We start from the raw sequence: 18210 nt of genomic DNA on the forward strand, positions 1-18210 counted from the left end.
ATGGACGCCCATGTCCTTGCAAAAGAAGCCCTCAGGCCAAGAGAAGATAGCTAGAGGGGTTTGTTTTGCTCCCTCTTTGCTGCGTGCGGTGATGGTTCTTCTTCTTCAGCAGCTTCTTTTGTTCAAAAAAAAATAAAATAAAAAATAAGTGGAACCTAAAAATAATAAAATAAATGAATAAGTAAAATAGAAGCCTAGCAATTATTATTTGAAAAAGGAAAACATAGAAGCTTATCAATATAATTAATAATAATTTATTTATTTTTGATAAGAACAGCAAAATAATGTATATTTTTTTAAAAATAAATTAGTTTTTTTTTTCCTTTTCTCTTGAGAGATTAGTTGATTCGGCTGTTGTGATTTGTGAACACCACCCAAACAAACAAACCCAAATATACAAACCCTCCTCTTCTCTTACTCTGCAACTCTCTCTTGTACAAACGACCACTGTTATTTCAAACCCTAGCTCTCTCTTCTGCAACTTCAACTCCTCCCTTTCTCACACTCTCCTTCCATTCCTCTCTCTTCTTCTTTCCCAATATCGATCCCCTCCGCTCTCTCTCCCTCGCTACTTGCTCATTTTTTCGATGGCTGACGGAAAGTTCGATCTACCGGACGTTATCCTTCCCTCTAATTCCAAACCCTCCGATCAGTCCTGGACTAACAGAGGTATTTCATTCTCTTCCTCTGCTTATTTGATTTACTTTCATTCTTTGGTGTTGAAAATTTCTTAGTTTCGATTCCTTACTGGCGGATTCGATGGATTCGTAGCGAATGCAAGATTTAGGTTTATTGATCTGAAACTTCCTAGTGGAACATGAAATACTTTTTAGGTTTTAGCATATTCATATCATTTGTAGGTTATGCTTCGGATCAGTTTCTTTCTCCCTCATGTTTTCCGCTTTTGATTTCGTTTACTAGAAATAAACTAAAATGGAAATCTTATGGTAAATCAGTTCAAATTTTAAAATTCACAATTTCTCATATAAGTTTTCTAGGTAAAGTAAGAGATACAAGGATTTTGATTTTTCTGCAGGGATTAGATCTCATTTCTGTAAATGTGTAATTTGAGGTGTTATTTTTGTGTTTTTAGGGCTTGTCCCCAGTGAAGATCTTTTTATTAAACCAAATCTATTTTAGCTGATTTGACTCTCTTATATAGTTTCATATGTGTGTTTTTAAGTTTTGGGATCGGTCATGGGATTCATGCTGAGGAAGTAACCTCAGGTGTTTTGTCAGTTTGACTAATTCACTGTGGAAACTTGTCTTGTGTCAAATTCTTTTTGACTAGTTGATATTGATAATGCATTTACATGTGGTGTTGTATGAAAATATTTTTGGATATTTAATTGGCATTTATTCATGTTTATTTTTTCATATATGTAATATTTGTTATTGTGGTTAGATTATATTGATAATTTTATAGTTTAAATAAATATGGTTGCATGTGAGAATTATATAGCTTTATTACATCCGATTAGACATATATTTCTGGAATGTTATTACTGGAGTAATTTTCAACCACGGATGGTCTGAGTGTGACATGTTACTCGGTTGAAATTTTAGAAAATCTGGAAAATACTTCTTTTGGTAATTATGATGAACAGTTAGAACCAAGGGGCCTAAATGCTCCCATGTAATAATTTAAATTAATTAATAACATCAAAGGCAATTATAAAAGTGATGGTGCCCAGCCTCCTCCAAAAATGTTTTTGATTTTTATGTTATTAGTTTTATTAGCAGTTTGAGTCTTAAGAACAAAACTGGTAATTGTTTTTAGAAGGTTTTATAATTTTCTGTTATCTCGTCGATGCTTTAATAGTTGAAACTTCTGGAGAAAATGGCGAGGAAAAGGTGGTTACTGGGTTACTTGATGAGTCAAAAGGTATTATATTTCTTTGGGTGTTCTTTCTTTTGAGGGTGGGAATGGAGCAATGAAATTGAGAATTTATTTTGTTTAACTAATTTATTATGCCGATTTATCAATTCCTGCAGATTTACTGGTTTCAGAAAGCAGCATACCTTTGTCCCCCCAGTGGCTTTATGCCAAACCAGCTGAATCAAAGATGGTATGTTGGTTACTTTCAATTTTTATTTTCCTTCTTTTTTCCTAATGAAAAAATTAACTGTAGATGTTTATAGGGATAGTGATGTATTTCTTTCCTTTTATCTTATTTTGCTAAGAAAGCTACATATGCAGTGCCTTTTGTGCTGAGCGTTATGTTAAATATGGTTCAATATCATTACCACCAGAACATAGATAATACTATAATTATATGCTCCTAGTATTTTAACTTGGTTAGTTGCTACGGTGATTGTCTTCAGCTTTTAGGTCTCCTATATGTATCTGAGCTAGAAACCAGTGTATCTTATGCTAAATTATCTTGGATTTCTCTCTTTTAGAGAGATTCTGTTGTTTTATAATTTGTATTTCTTGAACCTTTATCTTACTCAACTTAATATATATTGATTCAACTAAGCTGTGGTCAATTGACTTTTTATGACTTTGGAACCCTGTTCCATCATTTTTTTATATGATGACAGGAATTACGTCCTTCAAGCTCACTAGGAAACTCCACAGAAAGCAACCAGAAGGATGGTTGGCGTTTGGAAGGGTTGGAGGACAAAAAGGACCGAAGGCGGGTTAACACTGATGGTGAAAGTAGTCGCCGCTGGCGTGAAGAGGAAAGAGAAACTAGTTTACTTGGGAGAAGAGATCGCAGGAAAGTGGAGCGCCGAGACAACACTTCAATGAGGGAAACAACTGACAATAGAGCATTGCCTACTTCTGAGCGATGGAATGATGGTCGTAACCCTGTACATGAAACCAGACGCGACAGCAAATGGTCATCTAGGTGGGGTCCTGAAGACAAAGATAAGGAACCTCGAAATGAGAAGAGAACAGATGTGGAGAAGGAAGATACTCACTCTGAAAGCCAGACTACTGTAGGTAGCAATCGGTCCACTACTGAACGTGACTCAGATTCTCGTGATAAATGGAGGCCACGCCACAGAATGGAAGTTCACCCCAGTGGTTCAGCTACATATCGTGCTGCACCTGGATTTGGACTTGAAAGAGGAAAGGGAGAGGGGTCAAATTTGGGATTTGCCCGGGGACGAGGAAGGCCAAATGGTAGTGGGACATCATCTAGTATCGGTACCGAAAGTGTTCCTGGAAAACCAAGGTACTCAGCTGGTAGGTTTTGCTATCCAAGGGGGAAACTTCTTGACCTTTATCGTCAGAATCGGCTTGATCCATCTTTCGTTTCAATGACAAATGAGATGGAGGACTTACCTCCTATAACTGAAGAAGGCTTGGTTGAACCATTGGCTTTTGCTGCCCCTGATGCTGCAGAGGAGGTAGCAAAAAGATTCCAACAATGAGCTTATTAATTTTCTATATAGCCTTGTGTAAAATTTTTGCTTTTGTTTCACTGAAATAATAAAATTTATTTGTGTAACTTGACTATAACAGGCCACCCTTAGCAGTATATGGAAGGGAAAGATAACAAGTAGTGGTGTGGTGTACAATTCATATAAAAATGGGAGATCAACTGAAAATATGACAGGTAATTTGCATGCTTATAAGTGGCCACTGTCCTCTGCCCATAACTATTTTCAGTTTTATTTATAATTGTGTTTACTGTCTAGGTGTGGGAGACATTGAATCTGTAGATGGAGCTGAAAACATTTTGCCTTCAGCCCTTGTCGAGGAAGCTAATAATACCATGCAAGATGTTGCAAATGGTGATAGTACTTTGGTGGACGGTGGGTGGAATTTTTATATTTCTATGGATATATATTTTGCCTATCATTTCCTCATTTGTCTCTCTAATGATCTTTGGCTGATATTATATTTCAGGAGGTATTGGCACTGGAAGTGATGTTGATATTGGTGGTGGATACCATGGCGCATTTCAGCATGATGTCAATATAAATAGACAAAAGTTAGATTCTTCTTTCACCAGCCATTCTTTTGTTGACAAAATTGGTTCTGCTGATTCCAACGTTAGTTCCAAGCTGTCTAACAATCAAGGTTCTCAACATATTTTGCCTTTTACCGAGGACAATCATAATGGGAACACCATCAATGTGGCGAACGGGTTGGACAAGGATGTCTTACCTGAAGATTTATGCTTGTGTTACCTCGATCCTCAAGGAATGACCCAGGGACCATATCTGGGTGTTGACATCATCTCATGGTTTGAGCAAGGTTTCTTTGGAACAGACTTGCCAGTTCGCCTGGCAGATGCACCTGAAGGAACTCCTTTTCAAGATTTGGGTGAGGTCATGCCACATTTGAAAGCATGGGATGGACAAGAATATACTTTTAATAAAAACGTTGAGCTAGAAGAATCTGGAGCTTTTGGAGTAACTTTGGGGAAATTACCTTCTGCCCCTGCTTCTGGAATCACTGAGTCATCTATTGGAAACGAATCCAGCCCACCATTGGCTGATTTCAACAGCCTCCCAGATGAGCTTGTTCAGTTGAGAATATCCGAGGCTGAAGATCCAAAACTCCCACATTTCAAGGGTCAAACCTTTCATAGTTTTGATGGGCGAGATGAAGGTAACTTTTGCGATTTATTGCATCTGTGGGTTTTTCTTTGTATTTCATTCTAATAACTCTCTGGTTTCTAGAAATTTTGTTTCCAGGAAGACCAATGAACACTGGCTATCCTACTGCAAAATCATCTGTGAACCCTCATGATCCTTTGGAAAGTTCTGGCGTCCACATCCCTCCCTTCCCTGAATTCACAGAACCTGGCTTGCGTAATCAAACTGAAACTAAGTTGCATCCTTTGGGCTTGCTATGGTCTGAGCTGGAAGGTGCTCAAACGAGCTATGCACAGTCATCTAGTGTGTCTTCTAGCATGGGCAGGACTTCTTCTTTTGGTGGTATGGCTGATCCAGGTCTTGTTGCTGACTCTTGGTCTGATGTTTATGGGAAAAATCAACCTTCTGATACCAACCTGTATCAAGATATGATGACTGCTCACAATTTGTCACGCATGGAACATGAACCCAGCAATCTTGATTTAGCCGACCAGCTGATGTCACAACAGTTACAGCAACAAAAACTCCAACAGAGGAATGTGTTACCTAATTTTTCCCAGTTAAATGACTCAGTTTTAGAGCATTTGCAAAATCAAAATCTTATTCACCCCCAGCAATTGGCCAACCTTTCTGCATCAGAACTAGATCATATTATGAAGACGCTTCAGCTGCAACAACATCGGCAGCTTCAGCTCCAGCAGCAGCAGCAGCAGCAATATCAAATGCAGCAACAACAATTTCATCAGAAGCAAAAGCTTTTGCAGGAACAACAAACTCATGCGCGACAGTTGATTCTCGAACAGTTTTTGCATAATCAAATGCATGAACCTGGTTTTGGACAGCCACATCTTGATCCTGTGAGAGCCAATAATGTTCTAGATCAAGTATTTTTAGAGCAGCACCTTTTAAATCAACTGCAACAACAGTCTCATCACACTCCTAGGCATGTAGATCCTACTCTAGAGCAGCTATTTCAAGCCAAGTTTGGTCAGACCTCACAACAAGAACATCAAAGATATTTATTTGACGCACTTTCCCGTGCACAGCATGAACAGCGGCAATCTTTGGAGCAACAGATGCTTCAGCAGGAGCTGCAAGCTAGGCAGATGTCGATGGGATTGAGGCAGCGAACAAGTATGGAAGAAGAGAGGCATGTCAATTCAGTTTGGCCAGCGGATGAATCCAATCAGTTCTTCAGGGCCCATGCTGGTAGTCACCGAGCTCACTCTTCTGGATTTAGTCCTTTAGACATTTATCAGCGGCAACAAAGGGCAACTCATGAAGAGCAGGTCAACCATCTTGAGCGGAATCTTTCTGTTCAGGAGCGACTTCAACAAGGGATATTTGAGCCTGGCTCACTGCCATTTGAGCGGTCAATGTCCTATCCTCAGGGTGCTTCAGGGATGAATTTGGATGTTGTAAATGCCATGGCTCATGCTCATGGTCTGGATATGCACGAGTCAAGTGCACGAATGAAATCTTCTAATCAAGTGGGACCATTTCCTTCCAGTGTTCATGGTGTTGGTCCTCAACACCCTTTAGTTCCTAATCAATTTCAAGTTCCACATATGGATGGAACTGAGAACCGATGGTCTGAAAAGAATGAGCAGCTAGAAAATGACTTTGTCGATTCTCGGTTTCAACAGTCTTATATCTCTGCAGAGCGACATAATAGGGAGTCTGAAGTTAAAATGACTTCTGAGGATTCTTCTTTATGGATGTCAAATGATGAGAAGTCAAAGAGATTATTGATGGATTTACTCAATCAGAAATCAGGCAATTATATTACTGAAGATGCGGGTAAAGAAACATCCTTTGAGAGAAAGGTTTTAGGCAACCAATATGCCAGGTCAAGCTCATCAGAACTATCTTTCACTTCGCCTCCTGATCGAGAAGCTAAATTAAATAGTTCATTTGGGGTGGGAATATATGGTTCAAGTCGAAGTGAACCAGCACAAGAAGAGAGCACTGATTCTGGAGTATCCTCTCTGCACAAACAGCAACTTGAGTTGCGAGGATTGAAAAGTGAGGGTATGATGAAAGGTCGGGAATTTGAGCCCCCACAAAGGATGGTGGAGCAAGCAGGCTTGGAAGCTCTAGATCACGAGAGGTCAATGAATGCCACGAGTAGGCATTCCTCCCTTGGGGTTACAGGTAATTTGATTTTCTTTTCCCTGCGGGTGGAACTGGTCATTTATTTTCATTGCTTCTCTGTTAGCCCCTGCATATACTTTTGTGAGCCTCAATATTATTTTTATACATTTCAGTTGGAAGTGCCGGCACTTATGATAACAAGTTTGGACCTTCTAATGCATTTTTGGACGATGCTGCAAAAGATAGGTAAGTTTGTATAGGGTATATGTAAAGGTTTGAGTATTGCTTTAAAATGCAGCACAAATAGTACCTGAAATGGAGCCGCCTGATTATTTTGATTGACATCTTTTATACAGACATTTGGTGTAATTAATTGTGAAATTATTAGTAATCATGATTACACATTGGAGCATATGTTTGTTGCTTGTTTCTTATTTTGAACCTCTGTATGACAGGGCATTCTCAATTAAAGGGCAAGAAAGTATTCTGCTGAGACGTCCTCCTGTGCTGCGGACACCCTCATCTCAGAATGGTTTGTCTGAGCTACCATCTGATCCAGTTTCTAGGGGAAAATCTTCTTCTAGTGGCATGCCTGATGGTATGTTGATATTTAAATACATTTTTCCACTAGTGTCTTTGTGTGGTTATTTGTACACGAAAAAAGTTCGGTGCTCGGTTTATCTTCTTCTAAGCACCACACTTTTTTCTCTTTACATTATATTGTTCTTTTCCTCTCTATCCTTTATATGTTTCCTGTTGGTTGGTGACAAAAGGAAAGATGAAGTTGAATGGAGTGCTAGACTTGTAATAATGATATCGGTTTCATTTTCAGGGGTTTCCCAAGATTCATTGAGCAATCCAACAAACCAAGCTCCAGATTTACCAGCCTCTTCCAAGAGGGACATGCGCTTCCGCCGATCTTCATCCGGCAGTGAGGCAGATGTATCAGAAGCATCCTTCATGGACATGCTAAAGAGTACAGCGAAGAAGGCTGCTCCGTCAGATGCCCATTCTACATCTGAATCATCCGATGTAACACAAGGGCGAAGTGGGAAAAGGAAGGCAAAGAAAGGAAGGCAAATAGACCCCGCTCTCCTCGGCTTCAAAGTCACCAGCAATCGCATCATGATGGGTGAAATACAACGAGCAGATGACTAGTAGTTTAGAACCAACAACCATTTTTTTGTTTTGTTTTGTTTTTCCTTTGTATTATTATCCTTTTTTATATATAGGTTTATAGGTTTTCAGTGTAAAGCATTTTTTTTGTCATGGAAATTCTTTATTTTTTTTCTTTCCCCTTTGCCATCTTAGTGAATGGTAAGAATAGGAGGGGTTGTATTGGCAAAATTACCTGTCTATAATGATAGTCAATAGAGTTAGTTGTACACAAGTCACAAGGGTCATTGTCGTTCCTCTGCTCTTTATTTTCTTCATTACTAATTTATTCTCACGTGGAAGGGACTAACTAACAAATAAACGCTCAACGATCCTTACTATTCTTCCTTTTCATTTTCTCTAATAACATTTTAAGCAACACGCTCAACTCGGTTATATTGATTACAATAGCACATGCTTTAGATCAAAGTGTTGAAACTTGACATACGATTGGTTATAAAGAGAAGAGAATACATGAAAAATATGCATAATAATGTAGTAGCGATATGACCCAGCTGCTCTTTAATTGTTGGGCTTTCTTAAGCTGTGATGTGTTCAGCAACCTTATAAAATATAGAGGAACTTATGAGCAAATTACATTATATATTCACTTTATAAAATTTATTTTAATTTTTAACTCTATTTTTATATTTTTTTTTAAGATATACTCACTTTTATAGATAATGTTCTTATTATATTTCGTAAGAACTATTTGAAATGGATTAATGTTAGGAAGGAAAAGATAATTTTAATGATTACTATGTTTGTTATGAAGTTTTAAATTTTTTAAGTCTTTTAATACTTTTACGGTAGTATTCCAACTACTTTGAAAATGTATAATATTGACCGGTAGGATTCAAATATTCTCTCAATTATATTGACGTAAGATTAAGATTTTTATTAAATAAAAAATCCAATAATAAATCTGAATAAAACAGAATACGATTGTAAAAAAAATTATATAGTGCTCTTTCTTCCGTCATTATGATTATCCATCATCTTTTTCTCTTTGCTCCTTCGAACAATAATTAAATACTACAATTCTCTTTCGAAATTTGACATTGCACCGCTCCCTCATTCTAGCTTTGGTCGTTTGTTGTTGTAGTTTGGATTATGTTCATCATTTGGAATAAGTTAGTGAGTTCTAAAGTGTTAGCTCTCTTAAAAATATATTGTGCATATATATGTATTTTTTTTTTTTTTATATATGAATCAAAATTATTAGCTTTCAAATCGTTGTTTTTTTTATGTTATTATATGATATCAATTATCTGAATTCAATCCTTCAAAAAAAAATTATCTGAATTCAATCAAAAATTGTTTTCAAAAAGAGGGTTTTGGAAACAAAAATTTGAATTTTGTATGTGAAAAATTGTTTTTAAAAATGTGATTGGTTATAGTGTAATTTTGTGTTTATAAGTTTTAAAAAGTTGGATTTGTGGTTGGTTGGGAATCTCAAAATAATAATAAAAAAAGAGAATACTTGAAGAGTTTTTAAATTCAATGATTTGAAAATATAGAAAACATAAAATTGTTGTTTTCATTTTTTAGCTTAAAACTTAAAATCTTATTCAAATTTAGTTTTTTAAAACACCAAACCAATCAAGTATTTTTATGTGGACCCTATTTTCAAAAATATAAAATTGTTTTCAAATCTCAAACCAATCAAAAAAGCAAGATATAAAGAAATATAACAACCACTCAACCAGTCCCAAAGTAAGAAACTAACTTCAACATCACTACTAAATAAGCTAATCTACTGGTACTAGACTTGATGTCTCAAAAGTCATATTTACTTCTATGAGGAGTTGGGTCCCCGCTTCTTTCCAAATCCAACAACGACGGTGAGGAATCTCCTGTTGTACTGCATACGCTTGTGAGCGCGGCCTTTGAGCTTCTTCTTCTTGTCTTGCTTAGCAATCTTTGGGGTCTGACCCCAGACCTTTCCAGCACGTGCTAACAAACTGTGAACATTATCCATATAGATTCATATATATGAATTAGAATTGTATGCGTATATATTTTTAAATGGTCTTTTTTTTTTCAGTTTTAACCATAAAAAATAATAATATTACAAAAAAAAAATTTCAGGTGGCCAAATAAATAAATATATAGCCTAAATAAATTTTTTTTTACACAAATACCACTTATACACACCTTCAACCAAGGATCCATGCTTCCTGGGCAACCATCGCACAACCATGCAGTAACCCAACACAACCGAAACAAAAATTCAACCAGAAAGAAAATTACCATTAATTCCAGCGACTTCACTTGAAAAGACGACCAAAATCAATCAAAATAGGAGCTATTTCGAATTCATGAAAAAAAAAAGTATAGAAAAACTACTACGAAACTAAAATTCAATTGGAAATCCAGTTTAATTTGCATAAAACTAATGTTTTGACTTCAATTTTCGAATCCATGAAATCCAGATCTCAAAAAATTGAACTGGAGTTCCCAAACAATCCAATTCAAGTATAATCCAAAAAAATTTACATCAATAATATAGTAATATATTTATCTTGGTGTATTTTCTTAATGGTGAATTTGTTCATTTTAAATCATGAAGAGACATATAGATAGAGTTACGTACGTGGAAACACTACTTTGATTTTTAATATTTCATAACAGTTGCATAAATATTTTGCTAACAGTTATTTAGTCTGATTGAAACCTTCGTTTGATGCAACCTTCGGCCAGCCACCCAACAACCTTCATCTGATTGAAACCTCATTTGATGCAACCTTCATCTGATTGAAACTTTCGTCTGATGCAGCCTTCGGTCAACCACTCAGCAACCATCATCTGATTGTGTAAGTGATAGTGTAAGAAATATTTTGGTAATTAAAAGCACATAAAAAGTATAAATGTTGTCCACACCTTATGGAGATATTTTTATAAATAAAATGTCATTTTATAATTTCCATGTATTAATTCATTTCTATAATTGTATTTATCTGAATATATATTTATATAGAATAATATATATACTTTTAAATCGTTACCAAAATATATAATAATATAAAAAAAAATTATTGTTTTGTATACATAATATAATTTTATTATACTATATAATACAAAATTGTTGGGTTTTATGCCCTAAATAAAACTCATTTCAATATAATCAAATTTACTTATTAATATTGATCAGAAATAACATTTAATGTTGAATGGTTCACATGATTTATTTCATGATTATATGTACATAATGTATGAATTCGTCTGAAACCCTTTTCACATACTTGATCCTGTTTATTGTGTCGTCAACACATTGGAAAGTAAACATGACTATGTGAATAAAGTTTCCTAGATTTATCAGACACAGGATTTTACTGATATGATAATCTACAACAGAGTTTACTTGCATTTGGAGAAGTGCTATGTTCTTTCCAGAGCATTGGTTAAAGTAAAGCTCAGGTTGGATGCATGGAGTATGCATCGGAATGGACCGATATTGAACTTTGACTTAGATTTATTAAACTTACCGTAATATATATTCAAGTCAATATCACCTAGTTGATCCTAGATCAAATGTTCTTAATCCTGTTATGATTAGGCTCAATCTTGAAAGGCTATTCGTGTTCTTTGATTTGTTAGTTAAACCTACTTTTAGGTCAGGGTGATACGTACATTTTGGGAACACGGTAGTGCAATTGAGTAGGAGCGCTAACATAAACATGGAATCTATAGCTTCTATCTGGCGAATAGTAAGCAAAGGATGATCTCCTTCGAGCTTGACCAAACGAACATAAATGGTGGAGTACTCATTTCACATAAGCTGAAATATCATTTATACGGGGTCAAGTGTTTTAAGGATAAAATACATAGTAGGGTGTTACGGTAATCTAATCCCTTTACAGTGTAGATCATTCATATGGAGGATCATTGATCACATTACGATTATAACAATGGATAACTAATGATGTGTCTATATGGTGGAACATATAGAGCATTCTATATACTGAGAGTGCAATTCTAAGTTCTATGCGTGGATTCAACGAAGAATTAATAAGTTAGTGAATTTTAGTAATAAATTCTTGATCTGCTTATTGGAAGCTCGGTTATATAGACCCATGGTCCCCGCACTAGTTGAGATAATATTGCTTGTAAGACTCATGTAATTGGTTTTGATTAATCAATTATAATTCTCAAATTAGACTATGTCTATTTGTGAATTTTTCACTAAGTAAGGGTGAAATTGTAAAGAAAGAGTTTATAGGGGCATATTTGTTAATTATGATACTTTGTATGGTTCAATTAATAAATATGATAAATGACAATATTATTTAATAATTATTTATAGTTATTAAATAGTTAGAATTGGCATTTAATTGGTTGAATTAGAAAATTGACGTTTTTGAGAAAATCAGATGCAGAAAAGATAAAACTGCAAAATTGCAAAAAGTGAGGCCCAAATCCACTTGTATAGGGCCGACCACTTTTGTAGGAAATTTAAACTGATATTTTCATTATTTTAATGCCAAATAATTCAAACCTAACCCTAGTGGAATGCTATAAATAGATAGTGAAGGCTTCAGGAAATTTACACTAAATTTCTACACTTCTGATTCAGAAAAAACTGAGCCTTCTCTCTCCCTATCTTTGGCCGACCTCTTCTCCTCTTTCTTCTTCATTGAAATTTCGAAATTCTTAGTGTGAGAGTAGTGCCCACACACAGCAAGTGATATCTCAATCATAGTGAGGAAGATCGTGAAGAAAGACTTTCAGCAAGAAGGAGTTTCAGCATCAAATATTCAGAGAAAGAGATCGAGGTTCAGATATTGATAATGCTCTGCTACAGAGAGGAATCAAGGGCTAGATATCTGAACGGAAGGAGTCATTATATTCCGCTGCACCCAATGTAAGGTTTCTTAAACTTTATACGTGTTTATTTCATCGTTTTAGAAAGTTCATATTTAGGGTGTCAATAAACATACTTGTGAGTAGATCTAAGATCCTGGTAAAATAATTTCCAACAACTGGCCTCAGAGCCATGGTAACTGATTTACTTGCAAGAAATTTGGACTTTAAAACAATTGTTTGATGTTTTTGGATGGTATCATGTTGTATTGAGTGTTATTTGATGATTGATTGGTGTTTGTGAATTTTCGTGAAAAATAATTGAATATCTGTTTCTGAAATTATTTTTATTGGATAGTATGGAAAAAATTAAGCAAGTTACTTTTTTACAGAACTCAATTTCGATTTAATTTGAATTAGGTATGATTTTTTGAAGTTTCAAAAAAATCGGGGTTGAGCTGAAACCCTCGTGCGCGCGCGGAAATCCTGCCATAACCCACCAGCACCGAGTTTTCAGCCCCATGCACTCCCCATGCGCGCGCGGACGGGTATGCACAGCATCCCGTCCGTACAACTCGTAATTTTTTCGTTTTTCTTCTTTTTTTCATGCTTTTTCATGGAATTAACTTCCGATTTTTTGTGTAGTTCTGTATTTATACTATTACTATTCCTAATTCAATTCTAATTATCATTATGAATTAATTTAATATTTTTTAAATTTAATTCAAGATATTAGTGTAATTTGAATTTAAAAATAGTTAGTATCTATCTTATTTGCTTAGTAATCTATCTTATTTTTAAAATTTGATTATATCGTATCTTATTTTTAAATTTAAGGTCAGATTTAAATTTTTTAAATTAAATCTTTTTTTTTTAAATAATTTGACCTTATTTAAATTTAAAATAAGATAACTATAATCATGTAATTTTAAATAGATGTAAGATATTTTGCTAACTTTTAAATTGTTATTTTATTTATTTAAATTACATTTAAAATCTGAAAAAGATATTTATTTATCTTTTTTAATTTTTTATTTAATTTTTATTTATAAAATAACATTAAATTTTTAAAAGTAGTTAGCAAATTTTGAAATGATATTTAGGTTGGTTGAAACCTAATTTTTTAAAATTGTAGGTTTAATTTTAAATATTTTTTTAAAAATTCGAGATTTTTTTTCAATTTTTTTTTAAATTTTGGAAAATAAATTTTTTATTTATTTAATTAATTATTTTTCGAAATTATTTATTTAAAATTAAATAAATCCTACATCCAACTATCCAGCTAACCTTGTTGCAGGAGTATGTGTTTTAGCTTGTGTGTAAGTTTTCAAAACCTATTATTGCTTGATTGCAAATAGCCACGGTTAATTTGTTGACAGATCCAATGATCTGATTTTAACTCATGGCTCCCTTGGTCAAGTTAATAATTTGTAATAGGTATATTTACAATCTTCTTTCATCTGTGTATGACCTAGCAACATGATAGGACCCATCCAAAGTGTGCCTGTGTAGCCTATGTGTTTAATTTAATTATAGATGCACATAGGTTAATGTTGCTAAATAAAATATCATAGTTCTATATAGATTTTATTTAGGCCCATTTAGTTTTGGGCTTATTCAATTAATGACAGTTGTTCATTTTAAGGTTAAATTTCTCTCTTTTGGGCCTTGTGTGAGAGTTGGGAGTCATAGTAGTGGGTACGACATACTGAACTCAACACCCCCTCACATGAACCACCCCAATTGTGAAGGCCCATTTGCCTGATTTGAATAACTGTACTAGGTTAATTAAACTAGTTTAACCTAATAAAATTGATTAGCAACATAATTAATTTCATTTATTTTGAAATTAATTTAAGAAAAATATAGTTTAAAGAATTTTTATTCTAAGCTAAACTATATGTATTTTCTTGTATTTAATTAAATATGGAATTATAACTGTTGCCCCTGATTTTGCCCAATATACGTGAACCAACCAGAGAAGGACACGTGGATCAAACAACTTATCATACAAAATATTTGCTAAGTCCTTATGTAATAAGACAGCATCCGGGACATGCCTCCCGGATACGGCATATGGAACCCCATATGCTCCCGGAAGCCCAAGTAACGCTAAGGCATCTCCGCGAGGTGTCAGGTTTCCCCTGAGCAATCAAGTCGCATTTAATGCCGCATGGGAGGAAGCGTGTTGGGACTGCTACATGCAATAAAGTCTGACGGCACAACCTCCAACCAGCAGCTACAAAGTAATGATCATTTAAGTCTATCGACGGCTACACTGTGAAGAGTCACATCAGTCAAAAGACAATAAGGACATTCCACATAAAAGCCCTACAACACCTAGGGATTTGACCATGCATTACCCATGGTATATTCATTGGGAATGCCAAACTTTATGGATACTTACAGATACACTTGTACAATAGTTCTGGGGATCACCCCACCAAAAACACTATAAATACCCCCTCAAAAGCTCATTAAAGGGGGTCGAGAATCTTGGGTTGCATAAGAGCAAGAAGAGTAAATACTCACCAAGAACGTTCTCTGTATTTATAAGGGTGAAACACTCACCAAATACATTTTCTGTATCAAATACATCCATAAATAAGATAGACACGTGGACTAAGGCTCATTAACGCCCCAACCACGTAAAAATCCTTCTCTCATTTTCTTACAGCTCTATAAACTTATAATATTTTATTGGTTGCCGAAAATCTCGGTCAACATTTTGGTGCTTTCATTGAGAGCTGAAGAAAGCTACTACAAACATACACTTCACTTCACAAAAATGGTGGAGACTAGAAGTACTCGTCAACCTCACACACTAGAAGATGCTCAAGATCCAAATGAGGAAGATGTAGCCTCAAGAGCAGTTGATGGTTCTGAGGAAGAAGAAGGAATTCCTGATGATGACTACGAGGGAAACCTCGATGAGTATGCCTACGATGAAGGTAGCTACTCAGAGTTGGTGCTTCTCAGGCAAAAAGCTATCGATCACGAAGCCGAGATCGAAGCCCAGAAAGCACAAAACCAAAAAATGCAAGAAGTGATGCTGGCCATGCAAAAGGCCATGGAGGCGGCTGGCATTCACGTGCATCCCAAGGCGATGACTGCTGGACTCGGCAAGGAACCAGAGGAATCCTCGCCTAGTACCCAACAGCAGACGTCTAGGGAGCCTAGCCCCATAAGGTATCCCGCTAAAGGGAACAAAAAGAAAAACCCTACCTATACTCTTGGGCGAAAGAAAAAGGCGCAGGATCCGCGAAAGGTCCGCTCAGATTTCCCTAAAGGGAAAGGTCCGCAGAGGGGCAAGCTCCAAAAAGGGAGTCTTGGCCCTCAGGATCGAGAGGACCGAAAAAGCGTTTCCGTGCACCAAGAGCCCGGAGGTAGAGGAAGAAGAGGACAGAGATGTCCTCCCGTTGATTTGAGAAATCAAATCAATGGGAATTAAGGTGACCTCCGGGATCACCTTGACCAAAAAAGATACGGGCCCGCGGTCTCCACGGGTACGTTGAATGAAGGAATTATGGCGGAAATCGCCATACTTCGAAAAGACATTGCTCGAGTCTCCCAAAGACAAAAAGGGGATGACTCCGACTCAGACTGCGAGGACCGGGAGCCATGTGCTAAGCACATCCTGGAGGCGGAGCTCCCCAAGAACTTTAATATGCCCGAAATGGCAGCTTATACCGGGAACTCCGACCCAAGCGACCACTTGTCACGGTTCAACCGTGTCATGACGGTCATGAGAGTCAGCAATGACGCAAAATGTCTGTGCTTCCCACTTACTTTAAGTGGGTCCGCGGAGCAATGGTTCAAAAAGCTGGAACCAGGATCTGTGGGCTGTTGGAACAAGTTACAGACCAACTTCCGGAGGCAGTTTGTCGCCGCAAGAAAGGTCAACCTGGAGGTCAGTGCCTTGACTAACATCAAGCAACTGCCCACCGAGACCTTGAAAACTATATAAAGTGGTTCCGAGAGGGAGCCTCGAAGACCAAGAAAGTTGATGACGGACAACAGCTTGCGCTTCTCCAGGCAGGCATCCGTACAGGGACTCCCTTCTGGAACGAATTACAACAAGAGGGGGCTGCTAGCCTTCAGGACTTCCAAAAGAGAGTCCAAAAATATATCAACCTTGAAGAGGCCCAGATAGTGGCCTATGGAGGATACTATCCCACCGGGATAGCAGGGTACATGCCCGGAGCACCGCCCTCGGCAACTGTCCCGACCGCGGCTCCACCAATAAGCGGCATACAGTTCTCTGCCACCCCCCGGTATAGTCAGGGCCAGGCTTTGGCCGCATCATCCCATTTTGGAAATCCCTCAGGGATAAATGGGCAAACTCCCTCGCACTCCGCTCCAAGCGCTAGCCTAGCAGGCCCTTCCCAGGGCTCGAGGAGCAAAAGATCCTCCAAAGGCAGCACCCGGACGGGGCAGAAGCGCCAGAAAATGGGGTACACTCCCCAGTACACCTAGTACACGGAGCTGACGGACTCCCAAGAGCGTGTGTACTTTGCTACTAGGCAAAATACGCACTACCGGAGTCCACATCCTTTGTACAAGGATAGCTCCCGGAGGGATCCGAGCAAAAGATGCGAGTACCACAACGACATTGGTCATAGCACCAACGAATGCAAGAATCTCAAGGACGAGATTGAAAATCTAATCCGATTGGGCCACCTCTATGAGTGGATCAAGAATAGGCTGCCTCACCTCAATCCGGGCCAGGCGACAGGGGTTGTGCCCAAGGGAACACCGGGGGGTGCAGCAGGAGTACTAGCTCCAGCTGCTCCCGCGGGCGATGCCCAACACATCCCCGGTTTGCCGCCCAGACCCAACGGGAGGGTAGCCATGATCTCCGGAGGTCCCCATATTGGAGGAACTACCCGCAAGGAGCTAAAGTGGTACGCGGGGGCCGTGAAGCACAATGAGGTTTAGGAGGTCACTCAACTCCCAGCTCAAAGGCCCCGGCTGATGGATCAACCCATCACATTCACGGAAGAAGACGCCAAGACGGTGCGCTTCCCTCATCATGACCCGTTGGTCATAGAGACCCCCATCGCTAATAAAGTGGTGGCCAGAGTCTTGATTGACAATGGAAGTTCCGTGAACCTACTCTTCAAGGAGGCCTTCACTGCAATAGGCCTGACGAACCGAGACCTCTCACCCAGTGGGTCCCAACTCACAGGATTTAATGGAACGATGCTTATCCCAATGGGAAAAGTAAGACTCCCAGTCACCTTGTGTCCGGACACCCCCCAGAGCACATTCAAGTACTGCACTTTTGTGGTGGTGGACTACCCGACCGCTTACAACGCGATCCTCGGCCGACCGGCCTTGGTAGATTTCGGCGCAGTCACGTCCATTCGGCACCTGTGCTTAAAGTTCCCTACCCAGGAAGCTGGGATCGGGACGGTGAGAGGAAACCAGGGGGAAGCAAGGCAATGTTACAATGTTGCAGCCCACCTGCCCGTGTTGATGGTCCGGGAAACCATTGAGCCAGAAATGGCCGGAGAAGATGAGTTGGATCCCCGGGTGGGGTCCGAAAAAATTGTGGAACCAATGGAGGATGTCGAGGAAATATCGGTGTGCGACCTCGAC

General features: G+C 37.8%; 1 protein-coding gene across 1 annotated transcript; it reads left to right on the forward strand.

Annotated features, from left to right (window-relative positions):
- Positions 1-338: 338 nt before the first annotated feature.
- On the forward strand, positions 339-8041 carry LOC115714601 (uncharacterized). The gene is made up of 11 exons (XM_030643345.2): positions 339-669; positions 1823-1885; positions 1996-2069; positions 2545-3360; positions 3476-3569; positions 3652-3768; positions 3863-4570; positions 4642-6711; positions 6825-6897; positions 7107-7249; positions 7484-8041. The coding sequence occupies exons 1-11, from the start codon at positions 588-590 to the stop codon at positions 7807-7809; spliced, it is 4566 nt and encodes a 1521-aa protein (XP_030499205.2). The 5' UTR covers positions 339-587; the 3' UTR covers positions 7810-8041.
- Positions 8042-18210: the final 10169 nt, after the last annotated feature.

The sequence above is a fragment of the Cannabis sativa genome, chromosome 4 (genome assembly GCF_029168945.1).
Source record: "Cannabis sativa cultivar Pink pepper isolate KNU-18-1 chromosome 4, ASM2916894v1, whole genome shotgun sequence".
In the NCBI taxonomy this organism is placed as follows: Eukaryota; Viridiplantae; Streptophyta; class Magnoliopsida; order Rosales; family Cannabaceae; genus Cannabis; species Cannabis sativa.